The sequence below is a fragment of the Toxorhynchites rutilus genome, chromosome 3 (assembly GCF_029784135.1).
Source record: "Toxorhynchites rutilus septentrionalis strain SRP chromosome 3, ASM2978413v1, whole genome shotgun sequence".
NCBI classification, from domain to species: Eukaryota; Metazoa; Arthropoda; class Insecta; order Diptera; family Culicidae; genus Toxorhynchites; species Toxorhynchites rutilus.
Window position 1 is genome coordinate 286,457,223 of NC_073746.1, and position 17,537 is coordinate 286,474,759.

Below are 17,537 nucleotides of genomic sequence, written 5' to 3' on the forward strand. Positions count from 1 at the left end.
TGTACAAAGCTAGCTTATAATCTACCCTATCTGCCTATCTCTATGTTTCCCTTCTTCCTTCTTCTCAGAAAGAATGTTTAACCGTTTTATGGTGTCGACTCGAGTCCTTATCTGTGGCTGCATAATTGTTCGTCGGTCGCATTTACCACATGGCGTTATTTATGCTTAAGTGTTTACTTAAGCGCTAGAACATTGATGCGTGATGTTTGCTCTGTCTCCTGCTGATAAGTAATGTTGGCGTTGGTCGATACTGAAGATTGGTTGACTGTGTTGATAACTTATATATATATATATATATATATATATATATATATATATATATATATATATATATATATATATACATATATATATATATATATATATATATATATATATATATATATATATATATATATATATATATATATAATATATATATATATATATATATATATATATATATATATATATATATGTATATATATATATATATATATATATATATATATATATATATATATATAATGTTTTCTACTAGTCGGTGTGGTTCACGATTGTGGAAAAAGGGGAAAACAGAGACCAAATCGGAAGTCCCATTTGTTTGAATCTTTCAAAAATGGTAATCCAAAACCACCTCCCCATGGTCTTGAACTGACCCTTTTTTGGGCAGTGAATCTGCACTCAAATATCTGACGAACAGAAAATGAATATAAACTTGTTTTGACTTCCGGTTTGCTGATACTGGGTCTGAATGACCAGCAACATTGCACAATGGTTCAGGAGATGCATTTAAGTGGAAATTAGCATTTGGAGCTCGACAGTTATTCTCTAGATCAGGGGTTCTCAATCTATTTTGGGCAATAGACCCCTTTTCCAGAATTAAGTGATACCCCAGACTCCTATAACAATTTTTTTTGAACAAAAATCTATTTCTAATTTCTGTAAATTCTGTTTTAATTTGTTGAACATGCAACAAGATGATGAGTTTTCCATTGTAAGCATTCTATTTAGGATCTGCTGTGTAAGTTCATGCAGTTTCTTCAATAAAAAATTGAGCATTTAATGAAGAATTAAAATTTCATATTGGTTCTTTGTATGTCTATATAACAAAAAAAAAAAAACGCTGCACTACATATATAACTAGAGATATAAAATGAGCAAGCAGTGTTTTTGGGGTTAGCGGACAGTGGGTACTATATTACCATCAATTGTTTCAACTGTTTCAACAGTTTACTTTTTATCAAAGAAAATGTGTTCTTCCTCATGTAAGGATTATGTTCTCTGGAGTTTGAATCGATTCCTTGCCTAGTTTCCACGGTCTTATAAAGGGTGAGTCAGGGCTGCTGGGTGTATTGGACAGAAATCTGGATGTTGGAAAATCAGAAGTCTGGATTTGTCTGGATTTTTGTCGATATTTTTTATATTTAATTGCGAATTTAATTGAATATATTCACGAGAACGTCGTTTGATGTTTGTGGAAGCGGACACGATTTGCTGACGATCAATGACAATGAAGTGTCTTTCTCAGGGCCTTTCTCCACAAGGGCCTCGTCTTGTGACTAGAACTGCAAAAGTTTAAAGTCTCTTACGTCTGATGTGTAAAATATGATTTAACAGTTTGTGCACCAAACCTATTTCTTCGGTGTTCAGTAATTTTTTTGGGATCAATTTTCCCAATTGGGGGAATGCCATTTCCCCACCACGGGTAGTTGTGGCTAGAACTTCACCCCAAAACATGACTACATTGTTTCGTTCATCCGGAAAATAATCTGAAAAATCAACATCAACTCTCTGAATTGCTCATCAAATGGCTGAATCATTTCTCTGGGAACCTCATTAGGAAAATTTCCTGTAAGCGGTAGAATGGTTTGATGTTTTCTTCTGATAACATTGGACGGGTCCAACATGGTCATATTTATCATAACCGAGTCGTTGAAGTTGATGCATTAAATTAGCCTTAAATTCGTTGAGCCGATCAACAGATATTTTTCCATTATTTTCATACTCCCTAATGAGTAGTTCAGCCGTTGTCCCAACCCACACATTTTCCAAGCTATCGTAATGTTGTTAATCAAACGCAATTTTATTCAGATCTTTTAGCGTTTGCATGAACTCTTTTGTGAAAAAAGTCACAGGAGGGTTGTGTTCGAGACACGACCGCATAGTTGACGTAGGATTCCGTTAGGCTTTCTGTTGGTTTTGGATATGTTTGAAGAATTACATCGTTAAACTCTTTGATAATGATTTGGTGGCCTCCTGGGAAGGGCTGTTTTGTTTGGTTGTTGGGTATTGTTTGTTCACTCCACCAGCGTCTACCGAGTGATGATGACAGACGGATGGTAAATAGTCGTTGGATGGTGCGTATCAGATGAAAGATACCGAGGTGGAACGAGATATGATAAAAACCGCGCTCTGTGTAAAAACCGCGCTCCTAAACGAGATGCCTCCTGTGTTATTTATGGTTGAAATAAAGAGAAAAAAAAAAACTCACCAATGTAATATAAGATAATTACCAATACCAAACACAATTATCAATTTTTCTCATCAGTAAAAACATGTTACTTTAATATAGAGAAAACATATTCAAATGGAAAAGGTAATTTTCTTTTATAATTTTTACTTTCTGAGTGTTTATTCAACTTAATGCGAATTTTAATTGGACTAACAACACCTATTACTATATGTAGAGCAATCTCTTTTTCTAATATTTCTTAACCTTTCCAATTTTTCTCACCGTATAAACTTTCCTTTGGTGGAAAAGAATATAACATAACAGACAACTTAAACCAAACGACCCGTTCTCGAGCGGGAACACACCTTGATTATTATCATTCACCTTACTTGCAATATTAAAATGCCCCCAACTTTCATATACTTGCAATGCCGATTTCCCCCAGGAACCTTGGTTTTGATGTTTCTGTTACGAAATACTTTTGTTCCTACCGAAACTTTTGTTCCTACCGAAATGTATTCATGTATTTGCAATGTTGATTTCCCCCAGGCAGCTTGGTTTTGATGTCTCTGTAAGGGAATACATTTCGGAAGAAACAAATGTTCCCCCTACTTTCATGTTTTTGCAATGTCGATTTCCCCCAGGCAGCTTGGTTTTGATGTCTCTGTTAGGGACCCCCGGGGGTGGGGGTTAAAATGAGATCCTAAACACAAAACATGCAGGAAAAAATGATATATTCCGAACGCTTATAACTCGAACATTTCTTACTGGATCGGAAAGATGTTTCCATCAATTTATAGGAAATATTTCTACGCTTCTATAGCAATTATTGAAATATTATTTTTCATTAGATAAACAATTGAATAACTGTAAAATGTTAAGCGTTATCTCAACACCCTTACTGCCTCATTTTGATTGGCCCGATCTACAGTTTCCCTAACACAGCCATCAAAACCAGGTAGCCTTTAGGGAAATCGGCATTGCAAATACATGAAAGTGTGGGGACTTCTGTTCTCACCAAAACTTGTTCCCTAACATAGACTTCAAAACCAAGGAGCGTTGCAGAGATCGGCATTGCAAATACATGAAAGTCTGTTCCGACTAAAATGTGTTTCCCTAACACATACTTTAAATTAAAGGAGCGTGGGGAAATTGACATTCCAAATACATGTAAGCCGGGGGCATTTTTGTTCCGACTGAAATGTGTTTCCCTAACACAGACTTCAAATCCATGGAGCATGGGGAAATCGGCATTCCAAATACACGAAAGTCGGGGGTATTTTTGTTCCGACTGAAATGTGTTTCCCCAACACAGACTTCAAAACCAAGATGTCTGGGAAAATCGGCTCTGCAAATAAATGCAAATTTCGAGTACTTTTATACTCGCTTGCCTTTGTGCAAACTAGAATATGTTTCCTTAACACGGTCGCCTAAACTTAGGAAAGCACTTTTCGGAGTGCAAAAAAATGGGTGTGCAGAAGTACCCCCGGCTTGCATGAATCAACAACTTCAACTTCTACTTTTTATACTATAGAGGCTTTAAACTTGAAAGTTCATTCGTCTCTAGTGATTTTCCCAGGTTCCTAACACGGATTACAAAAGCGGGTACGAACACAACGAACACAACTTTGCTCGGTTATTGATTATTGCATTGAAGGATATGTCATATCTTGTGCTCACTGAATTTCTACGCATACCATTTGATGATTAGGCAAAATGTTAACCATTTGCTGCGATAACGCCTTTTGATTAAGCAATATGCGTTCGACGTACATGTCAAAATCGAAACTGAGTGCCTGAATTTCATCAAATCAAGCAAATTCTCGGTTCGAGAAGTATGTACACCTGAGAGATGCAAACTTCAGAAAGAAACGTAAAATAGAATAATCGTTTGATCATTCTTCCGTTCATATGTTTTGTCCTAGGCATCCAATTGAATTCGGGGATTGTTTAATTCCATCAAAAATTTAATCAATACAAACAAATGATTGCTAAGCTAAGGTAGTCCCACGTCAACCTTGCGGTTATATCATAGATATAACCCACCCATTTTTCTCTCTTGAACAAAGAAACAATTTCGTCATACAACGTTCTAGAATTCGTTTCGGTAACCTGTATGAGGTCATAAAAACAATCATTCACGAATAGTATACCATCCTTCCAATTGCTAGTTCTGACTACTAAGGATGCCCATACACTGTTTGACCGAAGCCAACTATTTGACTCCTTTTGACAGATAGAATTTGATCAACGTGTACGGCAATCAAACTGAACGGAAGGCTTCGCGAATGACTAATGGACTCTTCGTGTTGACCATCCCCGAGAACATTCGTTTTCACAGCAGTCACTTTTGTGCTTCTTAGTTGCAGCGTGCTTCAAGAAATCCTTCAATCCTCCAAGACACTTTATGTCTTTGCTACATACTTTGTAGAAAGCAGCATGCTTATCGGTGGTCTAAGAAAACCAGCTCAGTCTGGCCTCCCAATCCCTTCGGTGAAATCAGTGATGCCATTTTGAAAAAGCGTTTCAATAAAACTAGCACAAACTAGCTCTCCAAACCAACTCAATAAAGTCAAATGTGACTAAATGTAAACACGACATCATTTTTTCACCAAAATTCAACAAAATAAATAGATGTTAAATTATATAAAAATTAATTTAATTGTAAATATGTTAATACAAATAACTCACAAATACTGGAGTAGGCAATCAATTCTTCAAAAAAAATTAAAAAATCAGTGTCATGAAATGAACCTAATGACTTCCTTTCTATTTCTACTAATGTAATCTCTTGAATTAAATCAGTAAACGAGTGTGTTCAAGTTTCAACAAATTTCAGAACGCAAATGCCAAATGCACTTGCCAAATTTTTCATCCTATACGAACTTATACACGCTCATCTATTTGTTGAGTTTTTGAAAAGTACAACAATAATAATTTCTACTAGAAATCATGTTGGATCACGTAACACAACTTTTACTGTATCTTGAAAGTTTCAAACACGAACTTGTGTTAATTAATGGGGGTCGATTTTTGGACCTCGTCGACCCCCAAAATCAAGTTTCGTTTATGTCGACCCCTGAGAAACCAATATCGATCCCAAGTTGAACAATGTTGTAGCCCCAGTTACGAGAGACATCTTTATAGAACAAGGTTTTTTCGATATAGCGCCTTTTCTAGGTTGCGTTGGGGTCACCATGAAAAAAAACTGTTTTTTTGTTCTAACTTTTATATTTCAAATTCTACATACAAACTGTCTTGGTAAACCTTTTAGAACTTGCTAATACAAACATTTTGGAATGCATAATTTGTCAATATCTCAATTTCACTCAAAGTTATTGATATTTCTTCCCAAAAATTACGCTTTTTTCATTTGTTTGTCATTCATGTTGGGGAATGCATAAAAAATGTTTGTTGACGGAATTTGAAAGAGCATATTTCACTGTAAATGATGTGTGATTTTAAATACTGTGTTATTTTTTTGTTTTTGAGTAAATTAAAATTGACTCATTAACTTCGAGTAGGATTAAGATATTGACAAGTTCTGCTCGACGCTTGACACTCAACGCTCAACGATCAACACAAACATGATATCCAACATCTAGATACGCGCTCATGCATACCGACACAGACGCAAATACACCGCTGACGGCCGTCGGGAGTTACTTAAAGGCAACAGAGGATTGGTTGAGGACCACCATTTTGAGGTTGGTTCAGAACCACCCTGACTTTAATAACGGCATGCCGTGTACTTCAGTCAACAGGTAGATTTAATTCATGTGGCTTGTTTTGATGAGCAGACCATAAGCAATCGAAATTGTCTAATTGTGCAATTGGTCGCCATTTAAAAGAACATTGAATCACAGGTCATAAGTCTACCTTTTTTTTTGATGATTCGGAAACACAAAATGGCGCCAAAACGCTAGAATGAAGGGAGCATGAAAAAGGTCACTATACAACCAAATTGTCAGAGTTGTAACACATTTCATTTCCGATAATTCACTTCTCAAAATTTTGTAGGTAGCTCCATTTACGAGATCCAAGGAGGGGTCGGTTCAAGACCACCGGCCGGATTAGGACTACATACTTTCCCCTATATTTCGCCGGCGTGAACTAGGTGCAGAAGATTTATTATTTCCTAGCTGATCCGGCAAACTTTATCCCGCTTATAATTTATTTATCGTTATCACTTTCACGTTTTCTTATTAAGCACACGTTCATGGGTCCAATCGCAGAACTGTTCATTGATTGATCTTCTAATCTACCCTTTAAAATTACCTTTTACTATAAAATTCCTAGTACTTTTACCAAAACTCGTCATTATAATATTATTATTAGGGGATTATTTTCAGACACAATTCTCGTTCAAGAATTTCCAACCACTTGCAAATAACATGTTTCTCCGTTACATGGAATAAATGTTTTATACAGAAAATATGATAGAATAAAGACAGCCCTAAATCGGACAATTTCTTCCTCGAGTTTTGCCGTTATCAACACATTCGACCATCCATTTTTATTTATATAGATAGAAGAAGCTATAGGAGTGCGTTTTATCACATTAAAATCAATTCCCACTTTCGAACAAAGATCAATTTCGTTAGCGCAAACATCAAATAGACTAACAACCCTTGTCACTATGACATTGTAGAATATATGGGAATTGAATTTTCTTCAGAATTTTCCGAAAATTTTCAATTGTCATGTTTGGTTTCGAATGTGTTTGATTGAAATATGTGTTTTAATTTTTTGGAACCCCCTTTCTATTCCAGAGGAAGGAGGGGTGCCATACCATCATAGAAACATTTCTCGTACCCAATAACCCTCACATCCCAAATTTGGTTCCGTTTGCGTGATTGATTCTCGAGTAATGCAGCGAGTAATGCAGGAGTGTCAAACCACCATAGAAACGTGTATTGCCCCCTTCTTCTTCTTAAATGGCACTAACGTTCCTAGAGGAACTTCGCCGTCTCAACGTAGTATTACTCGCGTCATTTTCATTAGTATTTAATTGAGATTTCTTTGCCAAACAGCACGCCTTGAATGTATTAAGAGTGGCAAGCTCTAGAATACGCGTATCCACAGTGCAAGTCGGAGGAAATTAATTTGACGAAAAATTCCCCCGACCGGAACGGGAATCGAACCCGAACCCCCTGCATGTCAGGTGTGACGCTAACCACTCGGCCACGGGAGCACTGTGTAACATCTATATGCCAAGTTTGATTCCATTTTCTTGATTAGTTCTCGAGTTATGCAGAAATTTGTGTTTCATTTGTATGGCAGCCCCCCTTATAAAGGGGGGAGGAGTGTGTAACGATCATAGAAATATTTATTGCACCCTAAAACCTCTACATGCCAAATTTGGTTTCGTTTGCTTGATTAGTTCTCGAGTTATGCAGAAATTTGTGTTCCATTTGTATGTCCCCTAAAACCTTCAAATGCCAAATTTGGCTTCATTTGCTTGATTAGTTCTCAAGTGATGCAGAAATTTCTGCTCATTTGTATAGCATAGCAGTTTCATTTCTATGGCAGGAAAGTTGAACCAACCTAGAAATGTTTCTTTGGTTTCTTTGCTTAATTAAATCTCGAGTAATGCAGAAATTTGTGTTTCATTTGTATGGCAGCCCCCCCCCCCCCCTTAGGGAGGGTGGCGTGTCTAACCACCATAGAAACATTTATTGCACTCTAAAACCTTCATATGCCAAAATTCGTTTCATTTGCTTGATTAATTCTCGAGTTATGTAGAAATTTTTGTTTAATTTGTATGGCAGACACCCATCCCCCTCCTTAAAGAGGGGGGAGGGGTCTCGAACTATCATAAGAACCTTCCCCGAGCCTAAAAATCTCTACATAGCAATTTTCATCGGACAGACAGACAGAAATCCATTTTTATATATATAGATTATTTCATCGAAGTGTAACACCTTTATGAGATTCATTTTATTGAACACGTTGAGCTCTGTGCCAAAAAGTGAATTTGGAAGAATTCAATTTCGTTTGGCCGACTGTTTCCAATTCTCTTATAACCATAAGACCTGATCTCTTGTATATTCAATTAAGAATTCAAATGTCGAATCATTGAGCATAATATGGTCCCTAAAATCTCTTCTACTGAATGACAACAGGAAGGACGACCAGCTTATCCATAAGTGACTAACCTAGCACAATGACAATGTCCTTTTCACGAGGCCCTGAAATTGTGAAGACGTAAGTTCACTCTGAGAAATGCTCCTGTGCAGGGGATACCGACATCCTTCGTGTCAACCGAAAAAAAATGTACTGGAAGATGTGGACGAAAACCTCAGGCGAGATAATCGCCTCTTTCTTTGGATACAACACTGTAAGACACGTGCAGCGGACCAGAGTTGGTTAGCATAGGAACGTTCCTGGCTATTAGCTTCATCCGCACCCCATTCATAGAAGCGCTTTTTAGCCATCATAAAGTTTCATTTTATTTGCAACTACGCCAACCATAAAATTCTGCTTCTCCACTGCCCCCCGGTTCATCCCACGCAATGGTTTAGTCCGATGTTAATTTCCAAGCACGACATAGTCGACAGACTTTGTGGAACCCATTGCAGAAGAAAAACTTTCTCTCTCTCTCTTCTGTATAAATACCCCGATGGGATGGGAACGGGTGGAGCAGTCGGTGAAACTAGTGGGAGTAACATTCTACACAAGCATCGAGTCACGATACAAACCCCGCCCGGTTGATCGGGAACGATTATCTACGCAAACTGTGCGCCCGGCGGAAGACTGAACTCGAGGCCAACAGAAAATAATACGAATTTAATTTCAACAACCGAGAGCGGTGCGTGGCTCCTTTTGCCACCGGATGAACTATTTAATAGCTTACAATTATTGGCTCGAAACTTACCGTTCGGTTCCCAAGGTTCTTCACCTTGCAGACTAACAGCACGGTTTTACCGACCAGTCCGGTGATGTTGGAGGGAATCGACGCAGTATCGAAGTAAGGCCCAGTTCCTGGTGTTGGCCATTCTTGGAGGAAGTCGGTGCGGAACTTGCGTGATGCAACCACTAGTTCGCCTGTAATTGGAACAAATGAAAAAAAAATTATAAGAGTTTATGATGTTTACTCAAATTATGAACGATTTTTCAAATAACCCCAATGTCTGCGTTCTTGGCTAACCTGAGTTACCAAGAACGCAGACATTGTTGTTAGATGTTAGAAACAGAACCTTTTCAAATTCTTCTTCGAACGAAAAAACAGTGCCCGTGCGAAACATCAAAGCCAAAATGATACCCATTCGTTCAAAAGCCATAGTAGAGTTACAATTTCAACACGCCATTCGGCCCCTGTTTAACAAACGATAACCAGCTTCAATGATCTTCGGCGAAAAGGAACGGTGATTGATTTTCAATGTGTTTGTTTTCGGGGAATATTTTCGACTGGAGGCTCTTGAACATGATACCGAACAAGAACCCGGGACAAGCTGGGTTCGGAAAAGGGACGAGACAGCTGCGAGAAAATTCTTAAAAGGTAAACTTTGGCAAAAAAGGAACATGTATATACACAAAATCACGCACCGTAATATTAAAACGGTGGAATGCGAAGCGGGGGCTGAGTTGCGTATTCTGTTCATGCTGGCAGGATACCGTAGCCTCCTACCGACTCACCCGACTCGCAGCAGGGACACGCTGCGAAGTAAGATGTATAAATTTGTTTGATTTACTAATATTTGAATTTGTCGGTGAAGCGTAAACGACGAGCTGGCGGGAAAATTTTCTCAGATTAGTTCTGGGCTGGCAGCACAAATGAGGTACTGCCAGAGCTGACTTCCAGGGTATCTTTGCTGGCATGTGTGTGTCTGTAAATACGTATGTTAGTGGTGGCGTAGTCGGGAGAATAATAAACAGTTTAGTAACGTTCCGGATATATCGCTACAAACTCTATAACAAGCGTGGAATAATGAGTACCAAGTGTTCGAGAGGCTGAAGTGGTTGTTGATAAATGTTTCACCCGCGACAAATGTGATAATTTGAGGAGGTATTTTAGACATTGTGTGCGTGTACTGATTAGCGTACAACCGCCTTGGGATGAATAAAATCCGCTTGCGTAATATTACGCAATTTGTACGGGTTTAAACTTCAGGTGTTAATTGAACACAGATCTTGTAGGAGATTAGCAGAATAAAGTTGTGTTTCATACAACATAACAACTCTGAATTGGAGATTTTATACTTTTATATACTTTTATAGATTTCATATATTTTGCTTATTTTTGTTAACGATAGTTTTGTTCTTTATCGCAAAATATTAGACCTGTATTGTTTTTTTTTTGTTAGGTGACCATTTTAGGATGGTCCGAAAAATCACATTTTTTAATTTTTTTTCCAAAAATGACTTTTTTCAAAAATTCAAAAAAAACTTTGAACTACTGAACCGATTCAGATGATCGGTATATAAAATAAAACCAATTAGCTGGTCTTTTCGAGAAAATAATACAGTTGCAAAAATTGAGTGTTATTTTCGTTATTATTCATTGTTTTTATTTTTTATGGTTTTCATTGTCTCGGGACCAAGGGTGCTATATTTTTTAGTATTTTTTCTTGAAAGCTGAGAATTTTTTACATAACATATCAAAAAATCAGGGAGGATTCTTTCTCGTTTTTGAGTTATAATTTTGGACAATTTTTTGAAAAATATTATAATTTTTTTCCATAATTTTATACAAAAATTTATAACCCAAAAACTGTAATACCTTCTAAATTTTGGACAGAAATTGTCGAAAAAGGTTTACAATGTTAAAAAAACCCCAAATTATTTTTTCTTTAATGTTTACATTGAAATTTAATTTCACTTAAAAACGAATTTGAGAAAAAAATTTAAAAAATATATGAATAGTTGTTGTTATAATACCTTTTTCCTTGTAAATATGCCCATCTGCTGATGTATGGATGAGGGATATTCATATATTTTTCAGTATGGGTAAGGGATATTCATATATTTTTCTAGAATTAAAACAAATATGTTTTTGAGAAAAATGAATTTCAATTTTTAGAATAATTTTTTTTCAGTGTAACTTGTAACTTCTTGGTGTTTTTTAATTTTTATTTGAATAATTTCCTACATTTATTCTTTGACCGAAATTTTGTAGATATTATAGTGTTTAAGATATACATTTTTGAAATATATTAAGATAAAAACATTGCCCCTATTCAAAAAGTAGTCTAATTTTTTTTTGAATATTTCAAGTATGCAAAGTTGCCAACGTTTCACTGTAATCTGCGATATTGCGGCCAATGGCCAGTCGAGTTGGCAGGATATTCGTCAAAATTGATTTTTTAAAATTATTTTTATATTTAATTTTTTTATATTTTTTTATTTTATTATAGAGTCGCAATTGTATTTTTCTCATACGTAGAAAAACGTACTAAGTACGCTTCGTATAATAAGGATTGGTTTTGGTTGGAATATTCTATTTTCTCAGGATCAAGCCATAAAAGTGACTTCTTCAAAAGCAGCATGTGATGAGGTACTATCAGCTCGAGCGAACAGAAGATTGAAAGTCGTTGTTCCCCTTTGACTACTTTACCCCGAACAATCAAGTAGTTTCTATGCAAAAAAATCGCCGAAATGAAACAAATTGTCATTTAAAAAAAAAAAAAATTTTAAGGAGTGTATCGAAAGATACTTAAACTTTCAAACATCATAATAAAACTGAAAACGTTTAGAAAGTGTTTACAAAAGTGAATTTTATTAAAGAATATTACGTTCTATAGCAATGAAATGAAATCAAGTCTATTGTTGATTTCTAAAAAATGATCGAACTTCAGATTTAATTCCACTCATCAAATTCTGCACAGCAGTCATTGTGCACTTTATGGACGATGCAGACCAATTCTTCTTGAATTCTGACATATTTTTAGACACTGTACCTTCCTTCTTGAACATGGCCTTGGCAATTGCTCTGTAACGTTCAATTGGTCGCAGCTGCGGACAATTAGGTGGGTTGAAGCTTTTTTCGACGAACATGATGTTGTTTTCCGAAAATCATTGTAGAGTGGATTTGGCATAATGTGCCGATGCCAAATCCGGCCAGAATAGAGGAGGAATCTCGTGCTTTCTTTAAAGTGGTAGCAATCTCTTCTTCAAGCATTCTTCCACAAACATTTGAGCATTTATGGTACCTTTTGTGAAAAAAGTTTCCGATCGCATGCCATACGTGCAAATGGCTTGCCAACGAGCACTTTTTGGCCAATTTTTTCCATCGCAACAGTCGTATCCGCAAATGGTACACTCTCTCCAATTTATTTGGTATAAAATAGAGGTCCCGGCAGCGTTCTGGAATCTTCTTTGACGTATGTTTCGAACGCACATGTCTCTGTTTAATCCGCTGAATAATCCCAACACTGGTTTTGAACTTCTTGGCCAAATCACGAATAGATGCAGACCTATTCTTCTGAATATATTTTACAACTTTTCTGTCCAATTCGGGATAACTTGGTCACGGTTTACGTCCATTTCTGCTGAGATCCACGAAAAAAAACAATCATTACCGAACTTTGCGACGATTCGTTTAACACTTTCTGGACAAACTTTTTTTTTGCTATTTTGTGGTGTGTAACACCCTTTTCGGTGCACCAATTGCGACTAAATGACTTGTATTTCGATTTTTGACATGTAAACAGAGCGTGCTCTGACGTGCTTTTTTGACGACAAAAACTAGAAATGGGTTATATCTTTGATATAACCGCAAAGTAGACGTAGGACTAACGTTGACTTAGCAATAAATAAGTAACAAGCATATAAATCTTAGACATTTCATCTTTCGAATAAAGTGATTATCATACCACTTCCTTTAGTCGGAAAAGAGATATCCACGCCCAAAGGAGGAATCGATTCCTCCTCGGAAATACCCAATAACCCCCGATAACGATGATCGATTGCAGCATTCGTAAACAAACATTGATATGTAATATAACATCCACTTCGATAATATCCACTACACCATATCATATCGTGTTCTTCACTATCAAATCCATCGGTATCGAATTATCATCGATACCTTGGATTCCGTTAAATGCTCCATTAGGTCCGACTGCAGAGGAGAAGTGGAATTGAAAAACGACAAACGGGAGAAAGAGATGTTGGAGGTTGAAAGGAGATTGGCAGAAAACATCTCCAAGGAAATACGCAGCGCAAATTAGAATCGACTATCGATTGCGGCATTCGTACACAAATAATTTAATTTTTTTATAATAATTTACGCACCTTTCATCAAAGTGATTTCTTCGATATGATGAAATATTCACTTTCATATATTTCGTATTCGTTATTATCAAATCCATAGTCAATGGCGCCCATCGGTGTCGAATTATCATCGACACCACCATTTTCGCTAAATGCTTCTTTCAGTTCGGCCTGCAAAAATTTTCTGAACTCTAATCCATAAATTTGGTGTCCCTGAAAAGGGCCGTTGATGATATGCTAAAGTACTAAGATAATAATGACGAAAGCGGAAGCGCGGCTGTTTAAGTCCTTGGGCTTGATGTGACGCGTTTTGCGTGGCTTAGCACACAAATTGGTATCTTCGAATAGGCTGACTAAATATGCCTTGCTTGCCTCCTGCAGTGCCATAACGTTCTAAAACTTTGGAAGCGCAAGTCAGCTTTGAAGACCTGGGGAATTCCCAAACCAAACGCTGCAAAGGTAGCTTGCGGATCAGCAATTCGGTCGACTTCTGATAGCGACGAATTTCACGCAAAGTGACGGTTCCCGTTCGATAGCGATGTGACTTTTTCACACTTCCTGCGGCTGGTGCACTTTTCCTCGCTGCATTCGTGGTGCCTTACCACCGGTAGATTTACGAGCTGTCTGCTTGGTCCCAATGAAACGAGTCCTCACGGTGCGAGAGTAGAGGAAGGAATGAACGAAAGCAAAAGAAGCGTTATGTTTTATAGCCATCCGTTCGGTTCAACTGCAGAAGAGAAATGAAATTGGAAAAGAAGATCATAATGCATAGGCGTCTGAGTGCGACCGTCCTCATCTCACATCGCCGCATCAACTGAATGGATTTCCAGAGCGTATGCGAGTTTATATACGGTTTCAATAATCTGTTTTCTAAGCAATTTTAAAGCTATTGAAACAAGTTTTCGGGTCAATAATTAACAATCATATAACTCGAGGACATTTTGTCTTTCGAATGATATGATTATCATACCACTCCGTTCAGCCGGAAAAGAGGTATTAACGTTCAAAACCTTGCAATCCAGCGTCACTCTTTCGTTTTCGAAAATTTGAACTTACACTCCGGTACAGAAATGGAAGACGTAGTCTTACGTCAAAAAAGTTCACCCGTTTGTGTGTAATAACGTGTTAAATGTTTAAGACTGCTTTTCGATACACTCCTTACCATATGTGAGTAGTCGTCCAAATTGATGATTCGTCAAATATTTCTGAATTTTTATTTGAATTTTGACATTTGAAAGCTCTACTAAAGTACGGGGTGAGTCAAAATTTCGCGAAGAAACCAATAAGTCGAATCATATTATAAATACTCGCATCTACACTGACTTTCCGACGAACTAACTCACTAATTTGCACAGCAGATTTCGCAATGGTATTGATAAGGTTTGAAACGTACATAATGAGGGGTCAGAAAACTAGTTGTATTTCGGGATTGGTTGAAGGTACATTTTTTTATATCAAAATGCAGATAACTTAGTAAAAATATAGAAAAAAATGTCCAGTTCGGATGCCCTTCATCAAAGTTTGGACTCTCTGTTGGTCAACCTCAGCGGTCATTTCATTTCACGATCCCTTTATGTCTGCAGCATCCCATGTCTCTTTGGCACTCTTCTTCAACTTTGCTCGACAATCGGAAAGGAGGCAATTGAGAGGATTGAGGTCTTTTTTTTTCAATGTAATCGATTCCATTGTCCCGGTACCACTGAAGCATTTCTCGACTTTAATGTAAGCTTGTCAAATTAGGCCGAAACTTCACCGGACCTTTGTGGGCCTTAATGAACGGAAGGAGATCTTTCTGTAGCCACTCTTCCCTATACATTTTCGAGTTCATTGTTTCGTTTGTGATGAGAACCTTGGTTTTCTGTCCACAGTCGCAAATCTCTAGCCAAGTCAAAAACCTCCTGGTACATTTATCGGCGAAAACGAACTTGAATTTGCTGGGGCATCTCCTCTGTCAGTGGTCTTATAGAATTTCAGGCCTGGGAGGTGTCCAAAATCCAATTTCACGTACGTTTCGTCATTTATCAGCATGCATCCCTCGTACTTATTTAAACCCTTGTTGTACAACTTTCAAGCGCGTCTTTTGGCCAACAGATTTTGCTTCAGCGTCCTGTTTAATTGCTTGCAGGCACCCGAAATTACAATAACCTTCTCGCATATCAGATCTCAAGATGGTATTTTGTTAGAGTTGTTTTTTTGGCGATGTTTTAGTCCGAGAGTCCTGGGTTTGTCTTAATTGTTTTCAATATCTTCAACCTCAGCTTCCAATCGTAAGTTAAACTACGGCGCGTCCTCTGGAATAACAGTTTTATATTCACGGAAACGTTTCAGCACATCATACTTAGCCACCTTCAGCGATTTCTCGGTTTAAGTACCCGAGCACGCTTGCCTCCATCCTGCACAACAATTTAAAAAATAAAACGGATCAGTGTCAAATTTTCACTGTCGAACGATACAGATTTTCCAACAGTTTGATGTCAAAAGGTTTCAGATACGCCTAAGACCGCTGCTATAAATTGCACAGTGATTCCAGATTCTAAATGTTTCAAGCTTTATATGAAAATAACAACAACGCATGAAACCGATTCGATATTGTTCGTGCTCGAAAATATTGTAGCTACCTTCATCGTCGTCATAATTCCAAGTTATATCCATTCTCATTGCAATCTAGCACGTGTGGGCAACGTTGTTAAGTTAACTCTCAGCATTAACATGTACTCCTCGCTGTCTGGAGAAACACTAAAACACTGAAATCATTACTTGACTTTTGACCATTACTTGACTTTAAACTTTTCAGTTCATACGCCTCAAAATGCTGAACTCGCGGAAATATTTACTACGTATGCTTCTTTTTCTTCTTCTTCTTTTTTATTACGAAGTCTTTGAATCTTAGTGTGCAGTGATGGCATTTTCACTGAAATGATACACCCACGCGCAAGTTTCATGCCTAAACTGAGGATACAGTCATCACCCACCAAAGAGAAACCATGCGCTTTTCCGCTTCACCGGCGAATGTATAAAGAGCCGGCTCAGTAAATCAGAGTGTACTCTCTAGTGAATTTCTCCGCTAAACTGTAGAGAGTTTGTGCGCTCTCTCTCCACACTCTAGCGCGATCGAGTGTTGAGTGAAAAAAAACTGAACTTCCATCATCATGCGCTTGCACATATATAGAACTAAGGTGATTATAGACCAAAGAAGAGCGCTCTCGTTGAGGATGATGGAGTAGGTGGGTAAATTTAAATTTCTCTTAGGGAGGCGATCTGGCGTAGTGGTAACATCCATACCTCTCACGCAGAGATCACGAGTTCAATTCTCACTCCCGACATTCTTCCAAAAATGGAAGTAAAAGTGACGAACCAGCCGAAATGTGTTGAAAGTCACTATAATAAAGAAAAAAAAAAAAAATTTCTCTTCGCTACACAGAGGATATGGATATAACTGTCTCTCTGTCTAAGAAACTGGGGGAACACAAATTGGACAACGTGGAATTTAGCGCAGCAGAAAATCAATCCAAACGCACATAATTCTTTTCACAGTGCAGTATTCTTGATTCTATAGTGTGCAAATGCACTGAAAACACTGGAAACGTACAACGAAACCAATCAGCACCAAACAAGCATTCAATATATCATGCATACAGAGCCGTACATTGGTGGCTCGAAGCGACTAAGAATATAAATACTTCTCACCATTTTGCGCTATTCTCAGTGTAAACGTTTCTATTAAAATTACTGGCTTCGAAAAAAGTTGCATGACTTTCTCATGTTCGAGGTAAGCGCAGCTGTTATCCTTAGTGGAGAAAGTTTTGTTACTGGTAAAAAACGGCATTTGTTTTTGTGAATGAATAAATTAAATAAATTCTGTCTGGTAGTCTCAGCAATCTCGAAAAGA

The 17,537-nt window shown here is 37.4% G+C and overlaps 1 protein-coding gene across 4 annotated transcripts in view; it reads right to left on the minus strand.

Moving 5' to 3' along the window:
- Window positions 1-17,537, minus strand: part of LOC129777802 (zwei Ig domain protein zig-8-like) — a 515,724-nt gene that overhangs the window by 30,484 nt on the left and 467,703 nt on the right. For all 4 annotated transcript variants that reach the window (XM_055784290.1, XM_055784289.1, XM_055784288.1 and 1 more), the window contains one exon: window positions 9,312-9,481. In XM_055784290.1, the coding sequence (XP_055640265.1) occupies window positions 9,312-9,481 (170 nt within the window). The remainder of the gene's footprint in view (window positions 1-9,311; window positions 9,482-17,537) is intronic.